The following is a 16078-nucleotide window of genomic DNA, read 5'->3' as shown; positions in this document are numbered from 1 at the left end:
TCTGTGAATCACTCCTGGCTCTGTCTCCTTCAGTCTTTTCTTAGCACACTTCTTTCACTGTCAGCTCTGTTCGACTGCCACCGTCACCCTCTTTCCCTCAGACTGCGTTGTGTCCTTTGCTCTTTCTATAATACAACCACTGCCAACTATTTTACAGTATTTACTACCATTCCACCCCCTTCCCTCTGCCTCTGTCACGTACTCTGTCAGTATAAAAGAGGGCGAATACGTTCGCATACCATAATTGTTGAAAAAATTTTGAAAAGCACTGAGGAAGAAACTGATATCCACTTTTCAGTCATTCTTTTAAACACGAACTTCTTTGCCCTTTTTATGCTCCGACAGGAGCATTTATCCACTTGTTACTCTGAGCAGTCGACGACCCCAACGTGTTGAGTGACAGGGACAGCTGGCGTCAATTAGTCACATCCACGCCGCTTACCTTACAGACTCTCCAGCAGCTGCCTGCTGAGCGCCAAGAAGATAAGAGAAACGTCCGAGGCTGCTCCAGCTACAGAACGCACCTGTCTGCAATGTACTGGAGAAGTAATGCTGTCAATGAGCTAGTTGTTAAGTGGTTCATCACACTTATCGAAACGAGGGAGATCGTTTCTGTTCTGCGACTGTGACCTACAGGAAAAGTTGCATCACTCGTCTTTCTTTTGGACCGAATTCTAGAACTTATTCTGGCATGAAAACCCCTTGTCAGGAAAATAAAAATGTCTCTATACAGCTATCACATAAAATGAAACTTGTTCTTGCATTCATTGCTCACTGAGGTAAATAGAAGTTGTTACACTATGAAACACCAGTAAAATATTTACCAGATTTTGTGGAGATGTACATGACTAGCATTAAATGATTAAACTTTCATTCATTTTGGAACTGATGTCCGTCATATCAGTATGAAGTGTGGTCCCTACTGCCACGAATGCATTCTTCAAGTAGTCGTGGCATGAACGATAATGACCTAGGAATGCAGCTTGAAGAATTTCTTGTCATGCTTGAAACACAAGCTGTGTCAGTTTGAGAAAGTCGCTGGTTGAACGCTGTGCATGAAAATGTATCAGTGTCATCCTGCCAAAGTACACCATTTGGTATGTCTCCCAGGAAGGGTATGACAACAGCTCTACCCAATAATTACCAATGCAGACCTGTTATGATTTTCAATAGCTCTCCACATATTATTCTTAGAGTTGGAGAACAATGGCTTTCGAGAATAACTGGTTCCTGTTATCTTCCATCAGGCCCGTCTAAGAACATGCTGAAGTCGATCTCACTGCACAAACAGTCGCTTAGCTGATCGCAGAACACCATAGAATGTCACTCAATGTCCCACTTGACGCTGCCTGTACACCACACTAATGTGAGATATAGTGTCACCGGTAAACAACGCATGGCAAACTTCATCCAGTAATCTGTTTCCAACGATTCTTTGTGACACTCTTCCAGTAACCTCTGGCCACATTTCAGCAGCTGTCACGCATTTAATCGCTACAACCAGTCACGGTTTTCTGGTGGTAAAATCCTCAAGAATTACCCTTGCCTACATTTGTCTGACATTATTGTCCCTGCCACACAAATTCGTCATCATCACGGAAGTTAATTCATCACAGGTAAACGGCGAAAAAGTAATTATACTGGCTACAACAGATTATTATTTTTCTTCATAAGACAAGTTTTCATTTTGGGCCATAAATCTGATGGTTAAAATTCAGATAAAGTACTCGTGCTTGTAAACGTAACCCATAGCCTGCTCTTCACAAGAGGCTGTTTATACTTTATTAATGTACAGACGTATTTACTTTCCGATGCTCAGACAATTACCATATTATTTGAGGTCATTAAACGATTTAAACGAAAATTTATCTTCAACCTGCGGATCTTTTACAAACACAGACAATGTTGGAGCATAGCTGGTACATTTACAGCTGAAAAGGCAAAAAATATGCACAATTTCTGGTTGGTGTGATGAATCACAGCTGGCTCATAAAGTAGAAAATTAAACGTTAATGCAGATGAGTAGGAAAAACCAACGCGTAATTTATACATACTGTGCAGGAGAGCTTCTGTGAACTTTGGAAGGTAGGAAACGAGGTACTGGAGGAAGTAAAGCTGTGAGGACGGAGTCTGAGTCGTGCTTGGGTAGCTCAGATGGTAAAGCACTTGCCCGCGAAAGGCAAAGGTCCCGAGTTCGAGTCTCGGTGCGGCACACAGTTTTCATCTGCCCGAAAGTTTCAATACTGAGAAAGTTTATAGAATCAGCATTTGAAGCTGACCGCAGAACGATCCTACTGCTGCCAATATTCACTCCGCTTAGGAACCACGAAGATAAGATACGTGAAATTAGACTCATCCGGTGCCATATAGAGAGTCGTTTTTCCCTCTCTCTGTGTGCGAGTGGAAGAGCAAAGGAAACGACTAGGAGTGGTACAGGGTACCCTCCGTTACACAACGTACTGTGTATGTAGATGTAGACTTCGGTAATCCTTGCAAACAACCACATGATGCAGAATATCTACAAACTGCTAATACTACACCGCCAGGTGTACAACTGATACACGTAAGTACGTGGTGTGCAACTTCCGCAGCACGCGCCACTTTTTTAAGCTTGGATGGAAACTTACCAAAATAGGTGGTCGTTACAACCACAAAGAGGTGGCCGAAGTGTTCTCGACAAATAACTGTTGACACAAGAGAATGTAATGGAAATAAAATAGAATGACTAGGGAGAGTATTTTAGCAGCAAATAACTTTCAGCTTTCCAGTGACGTGCAAAAAAAAAAAAAAAAAAAAAAAAAAAAAAAAAAAAAAAAAAAAAAGAGGCTCTGAGCACTATAGGACTCAACATCTCAGGTCATCAGTCCCCTAGAACTTAGAACTACTTAAACCTAACAAACTTGAGGACATCACACACATCGATGCCCGAAGCAGGACTCGAACCTGCGACCGTAGCAGTCACGCGGTTCCGGACTGAAGTGCCTAGAACCGCACGGTCACGCGCCCTGCCCAGTGACGTGCATATTTCGAAGAGTACGGTGTGGAAAATATCAGCATCGTCCAAAAGAAATATAATTATTAAGCCAGCCTTCACCTCAGTCAGCGAATTATACAAAGCGGTGCCGCGGTGTCGGAATTCTACAGTCCATGTATTTAACGAACTGCGCCAGTTTCAACTACGATCGCAGTTTTGGCTGCCGCAATATTCATGTTTCAGGTGACTAAACACTACATGAAAACTTGTCTCAAATCGCCAGTAATGATTTCCTCCTAATATGTGAGCTGGAAAACTATCTTATATTGCTACCATTCTGTTTGAATGCCGTCACAGTTATTAGAAACTTTACATCTCGTTACCCGCGATCTACTATGACCGCCATCCCTCTTGGACATAAATGCTTGTGAGTAACTCTACAACTGATACACTCACCTTTATATTGGAATTAGAAGACCTGTCTCATCACCAGAGCGATTGTCAGAAGTCAAGTCTTGAACTATGTGGTTGACGTATTAAACCACAACACAAACAGAAAAGAAATTGGTTCGTAGAATGTACCTGCTTGTCAAATCAAAGATTTAGGAGTGAGAGTGGTTAATTGTATACTCCTTTGAGATTGGGGGATTTTGGGGGCAGGGGGGGGGGGGGGAATTCCTGCAGTTTCTACAATATTACACTGAGTTGACAAACGTCGAGGGATAGCTATGTCTGAGTCCAGATGAAGGTAGTATCGCGTACACAAGGTACAAAAGCACAGTCTTTCGACAGAGCTGAATTTGTACTCAGGTGATTCACATCAGAAGGTTTCCGACGTGACTATGGCCACACGGTGGGAATTAACAGACCTTGAACCCGGAATGGTAGTTGGAGATAGACGCATACGACACTCCATTTCGTAAATAGTTAGGGTATGCAGTATTCCGCGATCCACAGCGTCAAGAGTGTGCTGAGAATACTATTCCTCAGGCATTACCTCTCACCACAGACCACGTAGTGGCTGCCGGCCTTCGATTAACGACCGAGAGCAGCGGTGTTGGTGCGGAGTTGTCAGTGCTAACAAACAAGCAACACTGTATGGAATAACCGCAGAAATCAATGTGGGACGCACGACAAACGTATACTCTAGGACAGCGAGGTGAGATTTGGCGTTAGTGGGCTGTGGCAGCTGACGACCGACGCGAGTGCATTTGCTAACAGCACGATATCGATTGGACCCTAGACGATGGGAAAACTGCTGCGTTATCAGATGAATCCCTATTTTAGTTGGAAAGATCTGGTAGGGTTTGAGTGTGGCTCAGACCCCACGCAGCCATATATCCACGTTGTCAGAAGGCATTGTGCAAGCTGATGGTGGCTCCGTAATGGTGTGGTCTGTATTTACAGAGAATTAACTGGGTCCTCAGGACATTCGGCTACTTGGAGACGATTTACAGCTATCCGTGGCTGCCATGTACCCAAACAACGATGGAAATTTTATGGATGACAGCGGGGCTTGTCACTGGGCAACAACTGTTCGTGATGGGGTTAAAGATCATTCTGGACTCTCCGAGCGGATGGTTTGGCCACCCAGACCATGCGTCGTGAATCCAGTCGAACATTTATGGGACATGATTAAGAGGTCAGTTCGTACACAAAATCCTGCCCCAGAAAATCTTTCACAATTATGAGTGGCTATGGAGGCACCATAGCTCAATATTTCTACAGGGTACTTCCAACGACTTGTTGTATCCATACCACGTCGACCTGCTGCGCTACACTCGGCAAAAAGAGGTCGGACACGGTATTAGGAGGTGTGGCTGTAATGGAAGTGCAATTCTCGACAGAGAGGAGTAGGGAAAGTTCTGTGAATACATGCCGGTCTGGCATTACCTTGGTTTACGATTCTATTGCAGTTTTCGAAGCTGTTGTGAACATTCTCTTAGGGAAAGTTGTTTCCATTTATCAACGATTGCGGTATATGGCAGCCGCGATATCAAATTAAGACTCATTGTGCTAAATTTGATGGGCGGATAACAGGTAAGTCTTAATGGCACCATGTGGCTCCGTGAAACCTCGTAGTTAGGGCACTAGCTTGTGAGGTCTTATCCCGTTAACTCAGTAATATTGTACCTAAAGGAACAATTAACATGCACGAAAAAAGTACTATTTAAAAATATCTACGGCAAGTGCCCATATAAACGTAATAACTGGGGACAAGTATTAAAGTGTAGACACCGACGACTGAAGAAGCTGACAAGGGACGTCGAACAGATGTGCAGCACTATAGACCTATATCTCTGACGTCGATCAGTTGTAGGATTTTGGAACACGTATTATGTTCGAGTATAATGACTTTTCTGGAGACTAGAAATCTACTCTGTAGGAATCAGCATGGGTTTCGAAAAAGACGGTCGTGTGAAACCCAGCTCGCACTATTCGTCCACGAGACTCAGAGGGCCATAGACACTGGTTCCCAGGTAGATGCCGTGTTTCTTGACTTCCGCAAGGCCTTCGACACAGTTCCCCACAGTCGTTTAATGAACAAAGTAAGAGCATATGGACTATCAGACCAATTGTGTGATTGGATTGAAGAGTTCCTAGGTAACAGAACGCAGCATGTCATTCTCAGTGGAGAGAAGTCTTCCGAAGAAAGAGTGATTCCAGGTGTGCTGCAGGGGAGTGTCGTAGGTAAGTCTTATTGGCACCATGTGGCTCCGTGAAACCTCGTAGTTAGGGCACTAGCTTGTGAGGTCTTATCCCGTTAACTCAGTAATATTGTACCTAAAGGAACAATTAACATGCACGAAAAAAGTACTATTTAAAAATATCTACGGCAAGTGCCCATATAAACGTAATAACTGGGGACAAGTATTAAAGTGTAGACACCGACGACTGAAGAAGCTGACAAGGTGGCGGAGGAGGAGATTAGCGTTTAACGTCCCGTCGACAACGTGGTAATTAGAGACGGAGCAAAAGCTCGGGTTAGGGAATGATGGGGGATGGGGGAGGAAATCAGCCGTGCCCTTTCAAAGGAACCATCCCATCATTTGCCTGAAACGATTTAGGGAAATCATGGAAAACCTAAATCTTGATGGCCGGATGCTAGTTTGCAATCGTCGTCCTCCCGAATGCGAGTCCAGCGTGCTAACCACTGGGCCACCTCGCTCGGTAGTTCACAAGGAAAGGCCTTGTTACTGACTAGAAAGGAAATCCCATTGTAAGGTTTTAGCTGCTATGCTGCACCGGTATTAACGGGAGTAGGAGGAGCAGGTGCGGCAGTAATCGATTTCACTTCTACTAACTCTCTCCATTTATGTTGCTCTGCAAGCAACGCCGTGTTACAACACGTCCGGACTGTGTTCGTTGTTAGAGTAGATCACACTATCTTTGTGGTGTGGAATTATGTTTACAAAGTTAGTAAGTGTTCCATGCTTGCACTTATAAGAGCAATACTTTGTTATTGCAGAAGTTGTACCTACAGGAAAAGTGCATATTATTTGTGAACAACTAAAGCAACAGTTGACAGAAAAAATTCAAATGGCTCTAAGCGGGACTTAACATCTGAGGTCATTAGTCATAAAAATGGTTCAAATGGCTCTGGGCACCATGGGACTTAATTTCTAAGGTCATTAGTCTCCTAAACTAAGAACTACTTAAACCTAACTAACCTAATGACATCGCACACATCCATGTCCGAAGCAAGATTCGAAGCTGCGACCGTAGCAGCACCACGGTTTCGGACTGAATCGCTCGACCAAACAGTTGACAGAAGATGACGCTGTAATAGCAGAGTTTAATACACTTTTAACAGATGAGGAGGCATTAGATGAGAAGGCACCAGATGAAGGAAGTGTCGTGGCTGAGAGATGAAGCAATGTTACCAGTGGCGGATTTCCAGGGAAGGAATGGTTCATCTTGTCGGCCATCAACTCCAAGGAAACGAAGTTCCCAGTAGGATATCGGGCTGATATGTATAAGGTATGTTCAAAATAACCAAGGGAAAATATGGGAATGTTGATCATCCTGCTCTGTGTCGTCCAAGCTTAGCAGTTGATATGACACCGCATCTGAAAATTACAACAGATAAAGAGAAACGTTGTGTTACAAAACATCGAGACCAGATTAAAAACATAATTCGTCAAAGCAAAAAAATTTTCAGAAAATGGTAAATCGTGAATTACGTGACCGATTCATAGTAAAGAGACAAGAAAACGCAACAATAAATGAGCATTCAGTGAGACATTGGGTATTCACCCTCACAATTCAAAGCTTCCTACTGATGGGGAAATAAATTGAAAAATAAAAATAAAACTGTCCGTCGCAAATGTAGACGCAGTGGTGAGACTTTCGCTCGTTGAAAAGTAGTAAATAAATCGCTAATTCTGCAGAAGGGTTTTCTGGGTCTCAATAGTAACAGTCAGACATCTGTCAAGTAATGGCGTCATTTCTCATATGAAGCTTTTCGGAATTAGCTATCATCAGGCATCCATGGAATATTGCTGCACGTATGTATACGTTTCCTGTTGTACGTAAACAAACATTTACAGATTAGTAGCCCAAAACGCGTCATATGAGCAATTAAGTTATTCCTTGCACGATATGTGACTCTCACTAATGCGAACGAGTCAGCCTGTAAGCGGAACTACTGATTACTGTAACAATGGTTGTCTTCCTCCTGCATGATTTTATGCTACATTTATATTGGTAGTAAATTATTTTAAAAAAATGGTTCAAATGGCCCTGTGTACTATGGGACTTAACATCTGAGGTCATCAGTCCCTTAGAACTTAGAACTACTAAAACTTAACTAACCTAAGGACATCATACACATCCATGCCCGAGGCAGGATTCGAACCTGCGACCGTAGAAGTTGCGCGGTTCCAGACAGTAGCGCCTAAAACCGCTCGGCCACCAATGCCGGCCATGACACTTCTTCGGCGTCACTATTCATGTTGTGTTGTGGGCACCTTTCATCAACACCTCGTATGTGGAACTTTTATGTCAAGTGGTTTGAAATTTTATATGTACAGACACCACATATGCTTAAGACCTGAGAGATCCCATACGTGAAATCCCTATTCGACATTGCCCTTTAATGCGATTGACAAGCGTGATGCTGTCTCTGGCAGCTGTCCGGACAATGGGAGCGCAGCCGGACTCGGCTGTCCAGGGTCTACTGCAGGAAGCAAGGCCGCGCGGAGGGTCTCCGGGCGTGGCTCTGCAGGTATATAAACCCGGTCCCTCCTCTGGTCAGCACAGTCTGCTCCGCCGACACAACACACGCAACATGTACAAGCTGGTGAGTGTCCAAGGAGCCTCGTCTCCCGCTGGTTTCATTCGCTTTATTTCGCTTCCATATTACACTCAGAGATGTTGAAAGCCGTATACTTTATCGCCAACAATACTAATCAACATAACTCCGACAACTATTATTACCAAGCAGGGAATTGTTAGTTCCATATGTTGGTCCCTGATTGTAAAATATGTTGATTACGTCACGCTACTTTCATGTTATTTATATCAGAAGGCTATTTCAAAGGCGTAAAATTCAGAAATGAGTACGAAATAACCCTTTTTCAACGGCCATTGCTTTGTCTCCTCATCCAGAAACACATTTTTGTCCGAAACTGGGCTTCAGGCACCGTGGTTGTGATCACTGTGTTCCGAGTGGGTAACTGAGTCGCCAAGGGGTTTTATAACTTAATGTTTCGGAAAATCTTGCAACAAAGGCGGAAACGTTGATTGACAAAAATTTACGATGACATGGTCACACACCAGAAAAACCTTGCCTTAGCATACGAAACTGGAGTCTCAATTTGCAACAATTCGTTGCAAAGGACATGGGGAGTTAGAAAGAAACCGCATATGTAACTTGATGTTGCCTTAAATATACAAATTCACTAGATTTTGAATATTTCTCTGAAAATTTTGTCTCTGTCATTATGTTTCTGTGCTTACATGTCACTGCCTCCCAACGCGAAAAATAGAACATTGTTACAAATGTTTCGAAACAATGAAGCCTGCCGCGCATTTGAGATGTACGAAATATATTTAACGTTACGCCGAGGTTGACATCATTAAAGACAAAACAGTTTACCTGCATAGGACAAGGTTGCGAAACGAAACTGGGAGTTTCAACTGCAAAGGAATCATAGTGACTTTAGATTTAGCAATTTAGGAAAGGAAGAAAAAGTAAACCTGGCGCTTGAGTGAACTATGTGAATGCTTTGGAGCGATATTAGAACACAATGATGTGGGACGCATGCTGTGTGCTTACAGGTGATCCTGCCCCTGCTGTTCGCCGCCGTGTCGGCCGGCTACCTGGGAGGCGTGGCCGTGGCGCCAGCGGCCGTCGCCGCCCCCGCCATCGCCGCCCCCGTGGCCTACGCCGCCCCCGCCATCGCCGCCGCCCCCGCCTTGGCCGTGGCCCCCGCTCTGCGCGCCGCCCCTCTGGCTGTCGCCGCCCCCGCCATCGCCGCCCCTCTGCCCTACGCAGCTGCGGCACCGATCCTCAAGATCCACTGAACGAGGAGATTACTGTAGACGTGGTGCCATTTGTAAATACATAAATAGTATGAAATATATACCTAAACAAACCTAATTTATTTTTTGTTGTTTTTTCACTATTTCTCCTAAATATCGTCCTTCTGGGATGGTTTCACGGAAAACATAGTCGTTTTTACAACAACATGATCTGAGTATCACTTTCAAAGATAATTAACTCTGAGGCTGAGTCGCTGAGTCAATTCATCTCTCACCTGACTCAGAATATGTAACTGTGGTTATCTAAACTTCAGGCTTGCAGTATCACTTTCACACGCTATATCATGTACATTTCACAGGAATAACTTTATAGTGCAGTGCAATCTGGTACAGCGCAAGCGTTTTGCCGCATGGAAAGGTTTAATCTATGTTAATCCTCAGTGCAGTGCAATCTGGTACAGCGCAAGCGTTTTGCCGCATGGAAAGGTTTAATCTATGTTAATCCTCAGTGCAGTGCAATCTGGTACAGCGCAAGCGTTTTGCCGCATGGAAAGGTTTAATCTATGTTAATCCTCAGTACTTGGTACTTGAAAATTGCTGATTAGATACTTTTCAATTATCGATAGTGCTCATATGCTAATACCAAGCGAGGTGCAGAGTGGTAGGACACTGCGCTCGTATTCGTGAGAGGAGCATTTCTAATCCCCTCTGGCCATGCACCTCTCACGTGATTTACCCTAAATCCCGAAGGAAGATGCAGGTAATATGAATTCAACTATCACTAAATATTATGACGTTTTTTGCGTTGTAATAATCCAGTTAAAGTGTTCGATTACAGTTCTAGTTTTTTTCTCATTTTCTAATTTTAAGCTGTATCTGGGTCCTTCGTCATTAAATTTTTTGTACACTCCTGGAAATGGAAAAAAGAACACATTGACACCGGTGTGTCAGAACAACCATACTTGCTCCGGACACTGCCAGAGGGCTGTACAAGCAATGATCAGACGCACGGCACAGCGGACACACCAGGAACCGCGGTGTTGGCCGTCGAAGGGCGCTAGCTGCGCAGCATTTGTGCACCGCTGCCGTCAGTGTCAGCCAGTTTGCCGTGGCATACGGAGCTCCATCGCAGTCTTTAACACAGGTAGCATGCCGCGACAGCGTGGACGTGAACCGTATGTGCAGCTGACGGACTTTGAGCGAGGGCGTATAGTGGGCATGCGGGAGGCCGGGTGGACGTACCGCCGAATTGCTCAACACGTGGGGAGTGAGGTCTCCACAGTACATCGATGTTGTCGCCAGTGGTCGGCGGAAGGTGCACGTGCCCGTCGACCTGGGACAGAACCGCAGCGACGCACGGATGCACGCCAAGCCCGTAGGATCCTACGCAGTGCCGTAGGGGACCGCACCGCCACTTGCCAGCAAATTAGGGACACTGTTGCTCCTGGGGTATCGGCGAGGACCATTCGCAACCGTCTCCATGAAGCTGGGCTACGGTCCCGCACACCGTTAGGCCGTCTTCTGCTCACGCCCCAACATCGTGCAGCCCGCCTCCAGTGGTGTCGCGACAGGCGTGAATGGAGGGACGAATGGGGACGTGTCGTCTTCAGCGATGAGAGTCGCTTCTGCCTTGGTGCCAATGATGGTCGTATGCGTGTTTGGCGCCGTGCAGGTGAGCGTCACAATCAGGACTGCATACGACCGAGGCACACAGGGCCAACACCCGGCATCATGGTGTGGGGAGCGATCTCCTACACTGGCCGTACACCTCTGGTGATCGTCGAGGGGACACTGAATAGTGCACGGTACATCCAAACCGTCATCGAACCCATCGTTCTACCATTCCTAGACCGGCAAGGGAACTTGCTGTTCCAACAGGACAATGCACGTCCGCATGTATCCCGTGCCACCCAACGTGCTCTAGAAGGTGTAAGTCAACTTCCCTGGCCAGCAAGATCTCCGGATCTGTCCCCCATTGAGCATGTTTGGGACTATATGAAGCGTCGTCTCACACGGTCCGCGCGTCCAGCACGAACGCTGGTCCAACTGAGGCGCCAGGTGGAAATGGCATGGCAAGCCGTTCCACAGGACTACATCCAGCATCTCTACGACCGTCTCCATGGGAGAATAGCAGCCTGCATTGCTGCGAAAGGTGGATATACACTGTACTAGTGCCGACATTGTGCATCCTCTGTTGCCTGTGTCTATGTGCCTGTGGTTCTGTCAGTGTGATTATGTGATGTATCTGACCCCAGGAATGTGTCAATAAAGTTTCCCCTTCCTGGGACAATGAATTCACGGTGTTCTTATTTCAATTTCCAGGAGTGTATATCTGTCCCTCTAACTGAAGGTCTGAGGTACTTCGGCCATTCGCTTATGTACTAAACTGAACACCTGCGGTCGTTCTTTCGATGTTATTTATTAGATGGCGACCAGTTTCTTGATTCAGTAGACAATCTTCAGTCCTTTATTCACTCTGAAAGGGTTAACTCCAGTCATATACACTATTCCATCAGTAGCCAACGTGTATGAACTGATGAAACTGTGGCTGTCAGCGACGACTGGAGTTAAACCCCTAGGCGGCAGTTAAGGCCTGAAGATAGTGTACTGAACTACCGAAATTGGTTGCCATATAATAAATAACATCGAAAGGACGGCTGTAGACGTTAAATTTTATTACATTCATCACTACACGTCTGTTACAGCGAATCTCATACAAAACACGTGCATTATTAAACACAAATACAGAAAAGAGAGTACAGTGTTTTTTATTATTCCGCTTTTACAGAAGTATTTTGCGTTTAAACGTTTACTCCACTTCTTCCACGCACAACACGCCTCCGTTCTTCTCATTGCATTGTCAGCATTCATTCTCATTTCTTCAGTCATATACCTCCCCTTTCCCCCTCTGCATTCGTAATGAAAAACAAGTGCCGGCCTGAGTGGCCGAGCGGTTCTAGGCACTACAGTGTTCAACCGCGCGACCGCTACGGTCGCAGGTTCGAATCCTGACTCGGGCATGGATGTGTGTGATGTCCTTAGGTTGGTTAGGTTTAAGTAGTTCTAAGTTCTAGGGGACTGATGACCTGAGATATTGAGTCCCATAGTGCTCAGAGCCTTTTTGAAAACAAATTGCACTCCGCTCCTTCTTTCTCAGAGGTCGTGATCCAACGAGTCGCTGAATATTTGTAGATGAAGGGATGTTTGTTTGAGCACCTACTCTGAGCACTACATACGTGTAGCAAGGGTACAACACTAATGCATATGGGTGGTGGTGGGTTGAGAGGGAATACACCAAAATTTATCCATCACTAAACACGTTTATTAAAATGTGACCATTATCACATTCTAAGAACGCATGTATGTTCTAGTTACTCCCAATGTGAATTTTCTTTCAGAAATTGCCAAACTTCTTTAGCACAATCAGAACAATGGAGCAAGCCAAACACGAATGATCGTAGCTTCAGTCACGCTTCAGCAACTAGCATATAACCTGTTTCACTAATCCAGACATTTATTCAAATGAGTTGCTCCAATAACAGTTCTGCTACGTTTGTCTCTCTCTCTGGTAAACTTCGTTTAGTTATACGTTCGTCAAAAACTTTTCATCGATTGAGATTCACCAAAAAGTTAAACAACTAACACTACATGTGAAACATTTAGAACGGAGAACATTTCTTTCATACTTAATTAAAGCAGCAAGGAATTCGTCGTTTAACAAACACACTTAGTCACTCCCCTTACTGCCAACAATTCTCGAGAATGCAAGTAGTGGGCACGACTGCTGGACCAGATCAATTCAGATCGCACTTAGGGTAGTCAAGACTCACAGGAAAGTTGTGAAACGGCCATAAGCCACCCAGAATTTTTAAGAGGCCGCTTTCCAATAAACAGCTGTCAAGAACTTTGCGTATGGTGTCAAGCCACACAGTTACAAGCACTTCCTAGCTCTCACTCGCTGTTCTGTGGGCTCAAAATTTCTACATACATAAATAAAACTCCTTAAAATTAATTAAACCAGTCATAAGAAAATGGCAAACAAGTAAGCATCCGTGAATACCACGCGCCACGACAGACTCCTTGCCTGAAGTTTATTCGAGTAAGATCATCGATCCATCAAACATAGTTAGCCTTGTTTTGTATTGTATTGAACTGGGGACCTAGAAACGACGGAGAGGATTCGTCCCCGGCGTAGCCTCAGTGGTACACAACCCCACAATAGGCTACAGCAGACCTCTCACCCAACCGCCGCCCCACACCGAACCCATGGTTATCGTGCGGCTCGGCCCCCAGTGGAGCCCCCGGGAATGTCTCACACCAGACGAGTGTAACACCAATGTTTGCGTGGTAGAGTAATTATGGTATACGTGTACGTGGAGAAAGTGTTTGCGCAGTGTAGCTGTGGCAGAATAAGGGGAACCAGCGAGCATTCGCCGAGGCAGATGGAAAACCGCCATACAAACCATCCACAGGCTGGCCGGCACACCGGACGACTCCACCGGGCTGATTCGTGTCACGGACCGTCATACCTTCCCGCTCGGAAACCAGTGCATAAGACTGCACGCCTAACTGGACGATCATACAGTATCTTACTATACTACTCTTGCGAAACAGAATAAATTTACTTCTTCAGGCTTTCCGGGCGAGGGGTTGACATGTTGAACAGTAGGGTTTCTGTCTGTTATTCACGTATCTCTTGCGCGATATTTCATCTGCGTGACTCGCAGTCTTCTTCATTTGCTTCCTGTGTCTAACACTGATTCCATGGCGATACGAGTCCGGTATTTGTGTCCATGTTGTGCCAGTCGCTCCGTCTACGGTACGCGCCGCTTCAGGCGTTCTGTCTGTGCTATGCGCTGACCAGTAGTAGCGACTGCAGAGCTTTCTTCTAGCCGCGGCAGTTCCGAACGCCGTGCACGTAGTTTGTAGTTATTATTCGTTGTAATCTTGCTGCATGAAGTTCTGAATGAAGCGCAAGTCGTGCTAGACATTTTATCTTCCGATTGTCGTCACTTAAACCCTCCTGTGATTAGGACGTTCTGTAACTGTGGTGTGTCGTTTCAGGGGTCTTTTCCCACGTCCGTTCCTGCCAGGAGCAGCTGCAGTGTTATTTTCAGCCCACTGGTGTCCACTTTGCCGCTCGAGACTCAGTAGAACGTCCTCAGGTATTGGGTCTGTTGTCTGAGTTACCATTTCACGTGCATCCTTTGTTACATGTACTGTGCAGTTTTCTCTAAATCCATCTCCATAATTGGGCCCTGGGGTATGGAAGCTGCCACTGTTATGTCTTCAGAAGGTCGAGTGCTGGGTTCCAGGCAGAGTTCAGTTGGAAACTGGTGTCATGGTTCTCTGTGACCTTAGTCTCAAAAGACTCTTTAATAACGTTGTCTCAGTACCTCGATATTTGTGTTAGAGTCTTTGCATTATTAAAGTTAATAAAACTGTCTCAGGCTGGTGTGCCTTTGGTGTTATTTGCACTTGATATCAATGGTCCTAGTCGTCTGTCAGATGTTTGTCATACCAAATTCATATGATATGTGGCAAACACCCGGTTTCTGCAAACGCACATTCACATTCACTAGCAGAGAATTTATCTTGGTGGGTGGTTGTAACACGCTCTTGTTGTTATGTTTGAGGAGAATGATGCTGATTTTGGCAGATATTGGACGGACATGAGGCAAATATACAACCTTTGTTGTTTCTTCTTGTACCTCTTCAGGAACGTCTGGCGGAGAATCAGGACACGGTGCCTTTTGAACATCTCGAGAAGAATTTCATTATTATAGAGCATAGATTGTAGGTCTTCTATCTCAGTCGCCAAATTATTAGGATCTGATAGAATTCGTGCCCGATGAACCACAGTTATGAGTACACAATTTTTGTGCGCTGGATGGTGGCAACTGATTGCTTGCAGGTAGACGAAGGTGGGATGTGTTTGCAGTACACACTGCATTCCTCTTCACTAGTACATCTAGGAATGGGAATAGTCCATTGTTCTCCAGTTCATGGTGAATTTACTGTGAGGGTGGCGTGATTTTAGGTGGTCCAAGAAAACATCGACCTTTCCCCTCTCCTGGAGCCATAATACAAACTTGTCAACTATGTACCTACAAAGCATTTAGGCTGATCAAGGACTGATGTAATTTCCTCCTTTACAAATCTGTCCATAAGGAGGTTTGCCACTGCCGATGCGAGAGACCTGCCCATTGCTACCCCTTCCATTTGCTCGTAGAAGGACCCCATACAGGTAGTACATCGTGATATATCTGCCTCACAGCACAGTGGCCAAGGAGGAGGAGGGAGCCGGATCCCCTGTGGCGAGGGCCAGAGGAGAGGACATTTCAGCCACTCTGCAAGCACGCAGTGGGCATCTGGACTGACACCCTCGGCTCGCTTAAGAAGGAACAGGTTGCGAAGAGACTGGCTGACAATGAGAAGGACACTGTGAACTGAAAGACCCTTGCAAAGGATGGAAAAGCAAGAATGTCCAAGTGGAAACATGTGACTGTTCTTCTGACCTATCAGAAGTCATTTTCCCTGACTTAGAATGCAGGAATGTGCCGACAGTTCCAGCACTGCATGGGCACAGGGAGGAGCGTACACAAACTCCAGACAATT

The 16078-nt window shown here is 45.4% G+C and overlaps 2 protein-coding genes across 2 annotated transcripts in view; both read left to right on the top strand.

Moving 5' to 3' along the window:
- LOC126356349 (cuticle protein 16.5-like) overlaps nucleotides 1–16078 on the top strand; it is a 39958-nt gene that overhangs the window by 9121 nt on the left and 14759 nt on the right. The gene's annotated exons all lie outside the window — the stretch shown is intronic.
- On the top strand, nucleotides 8238–9578 carry LOC126356351 (cuticle protein 16.5-like). The gene is made up of 2 exons (XM_050007337.1): nucleotides 8238–8276; nucleotides 9257–9578. Exons 1-2 carry the CDS (start codon nucleotides 8265–8267, stop codon nucleotides 9500–9502), a joined length of 258 nt encoding a protein of 85 aa, XP_049863294.1. The 5' UTR covers nucleotides 8238–8264; the 3' UTR covers nucleotides 9503–9578.

The sequence above is a fragment of the Schistocerca gregaria genome, chromosome 3, assembly GCF_023897955.1.
Source record: "Schistocerca gregaria isolate iqSchGreg1 chromosome 3, iqSchGreg1.2, whole genome shotgun sequence".
NCBI classification, from domain to species: Eukaryota; Metazoa; Arthropoda; class Insecta; order Orthoptera; family Acrididae; genus Schistocerca; species Schistocerca gregaria.
This window is presented reverse-complemented; position numbering and strand designations above follow the sequence as displayed.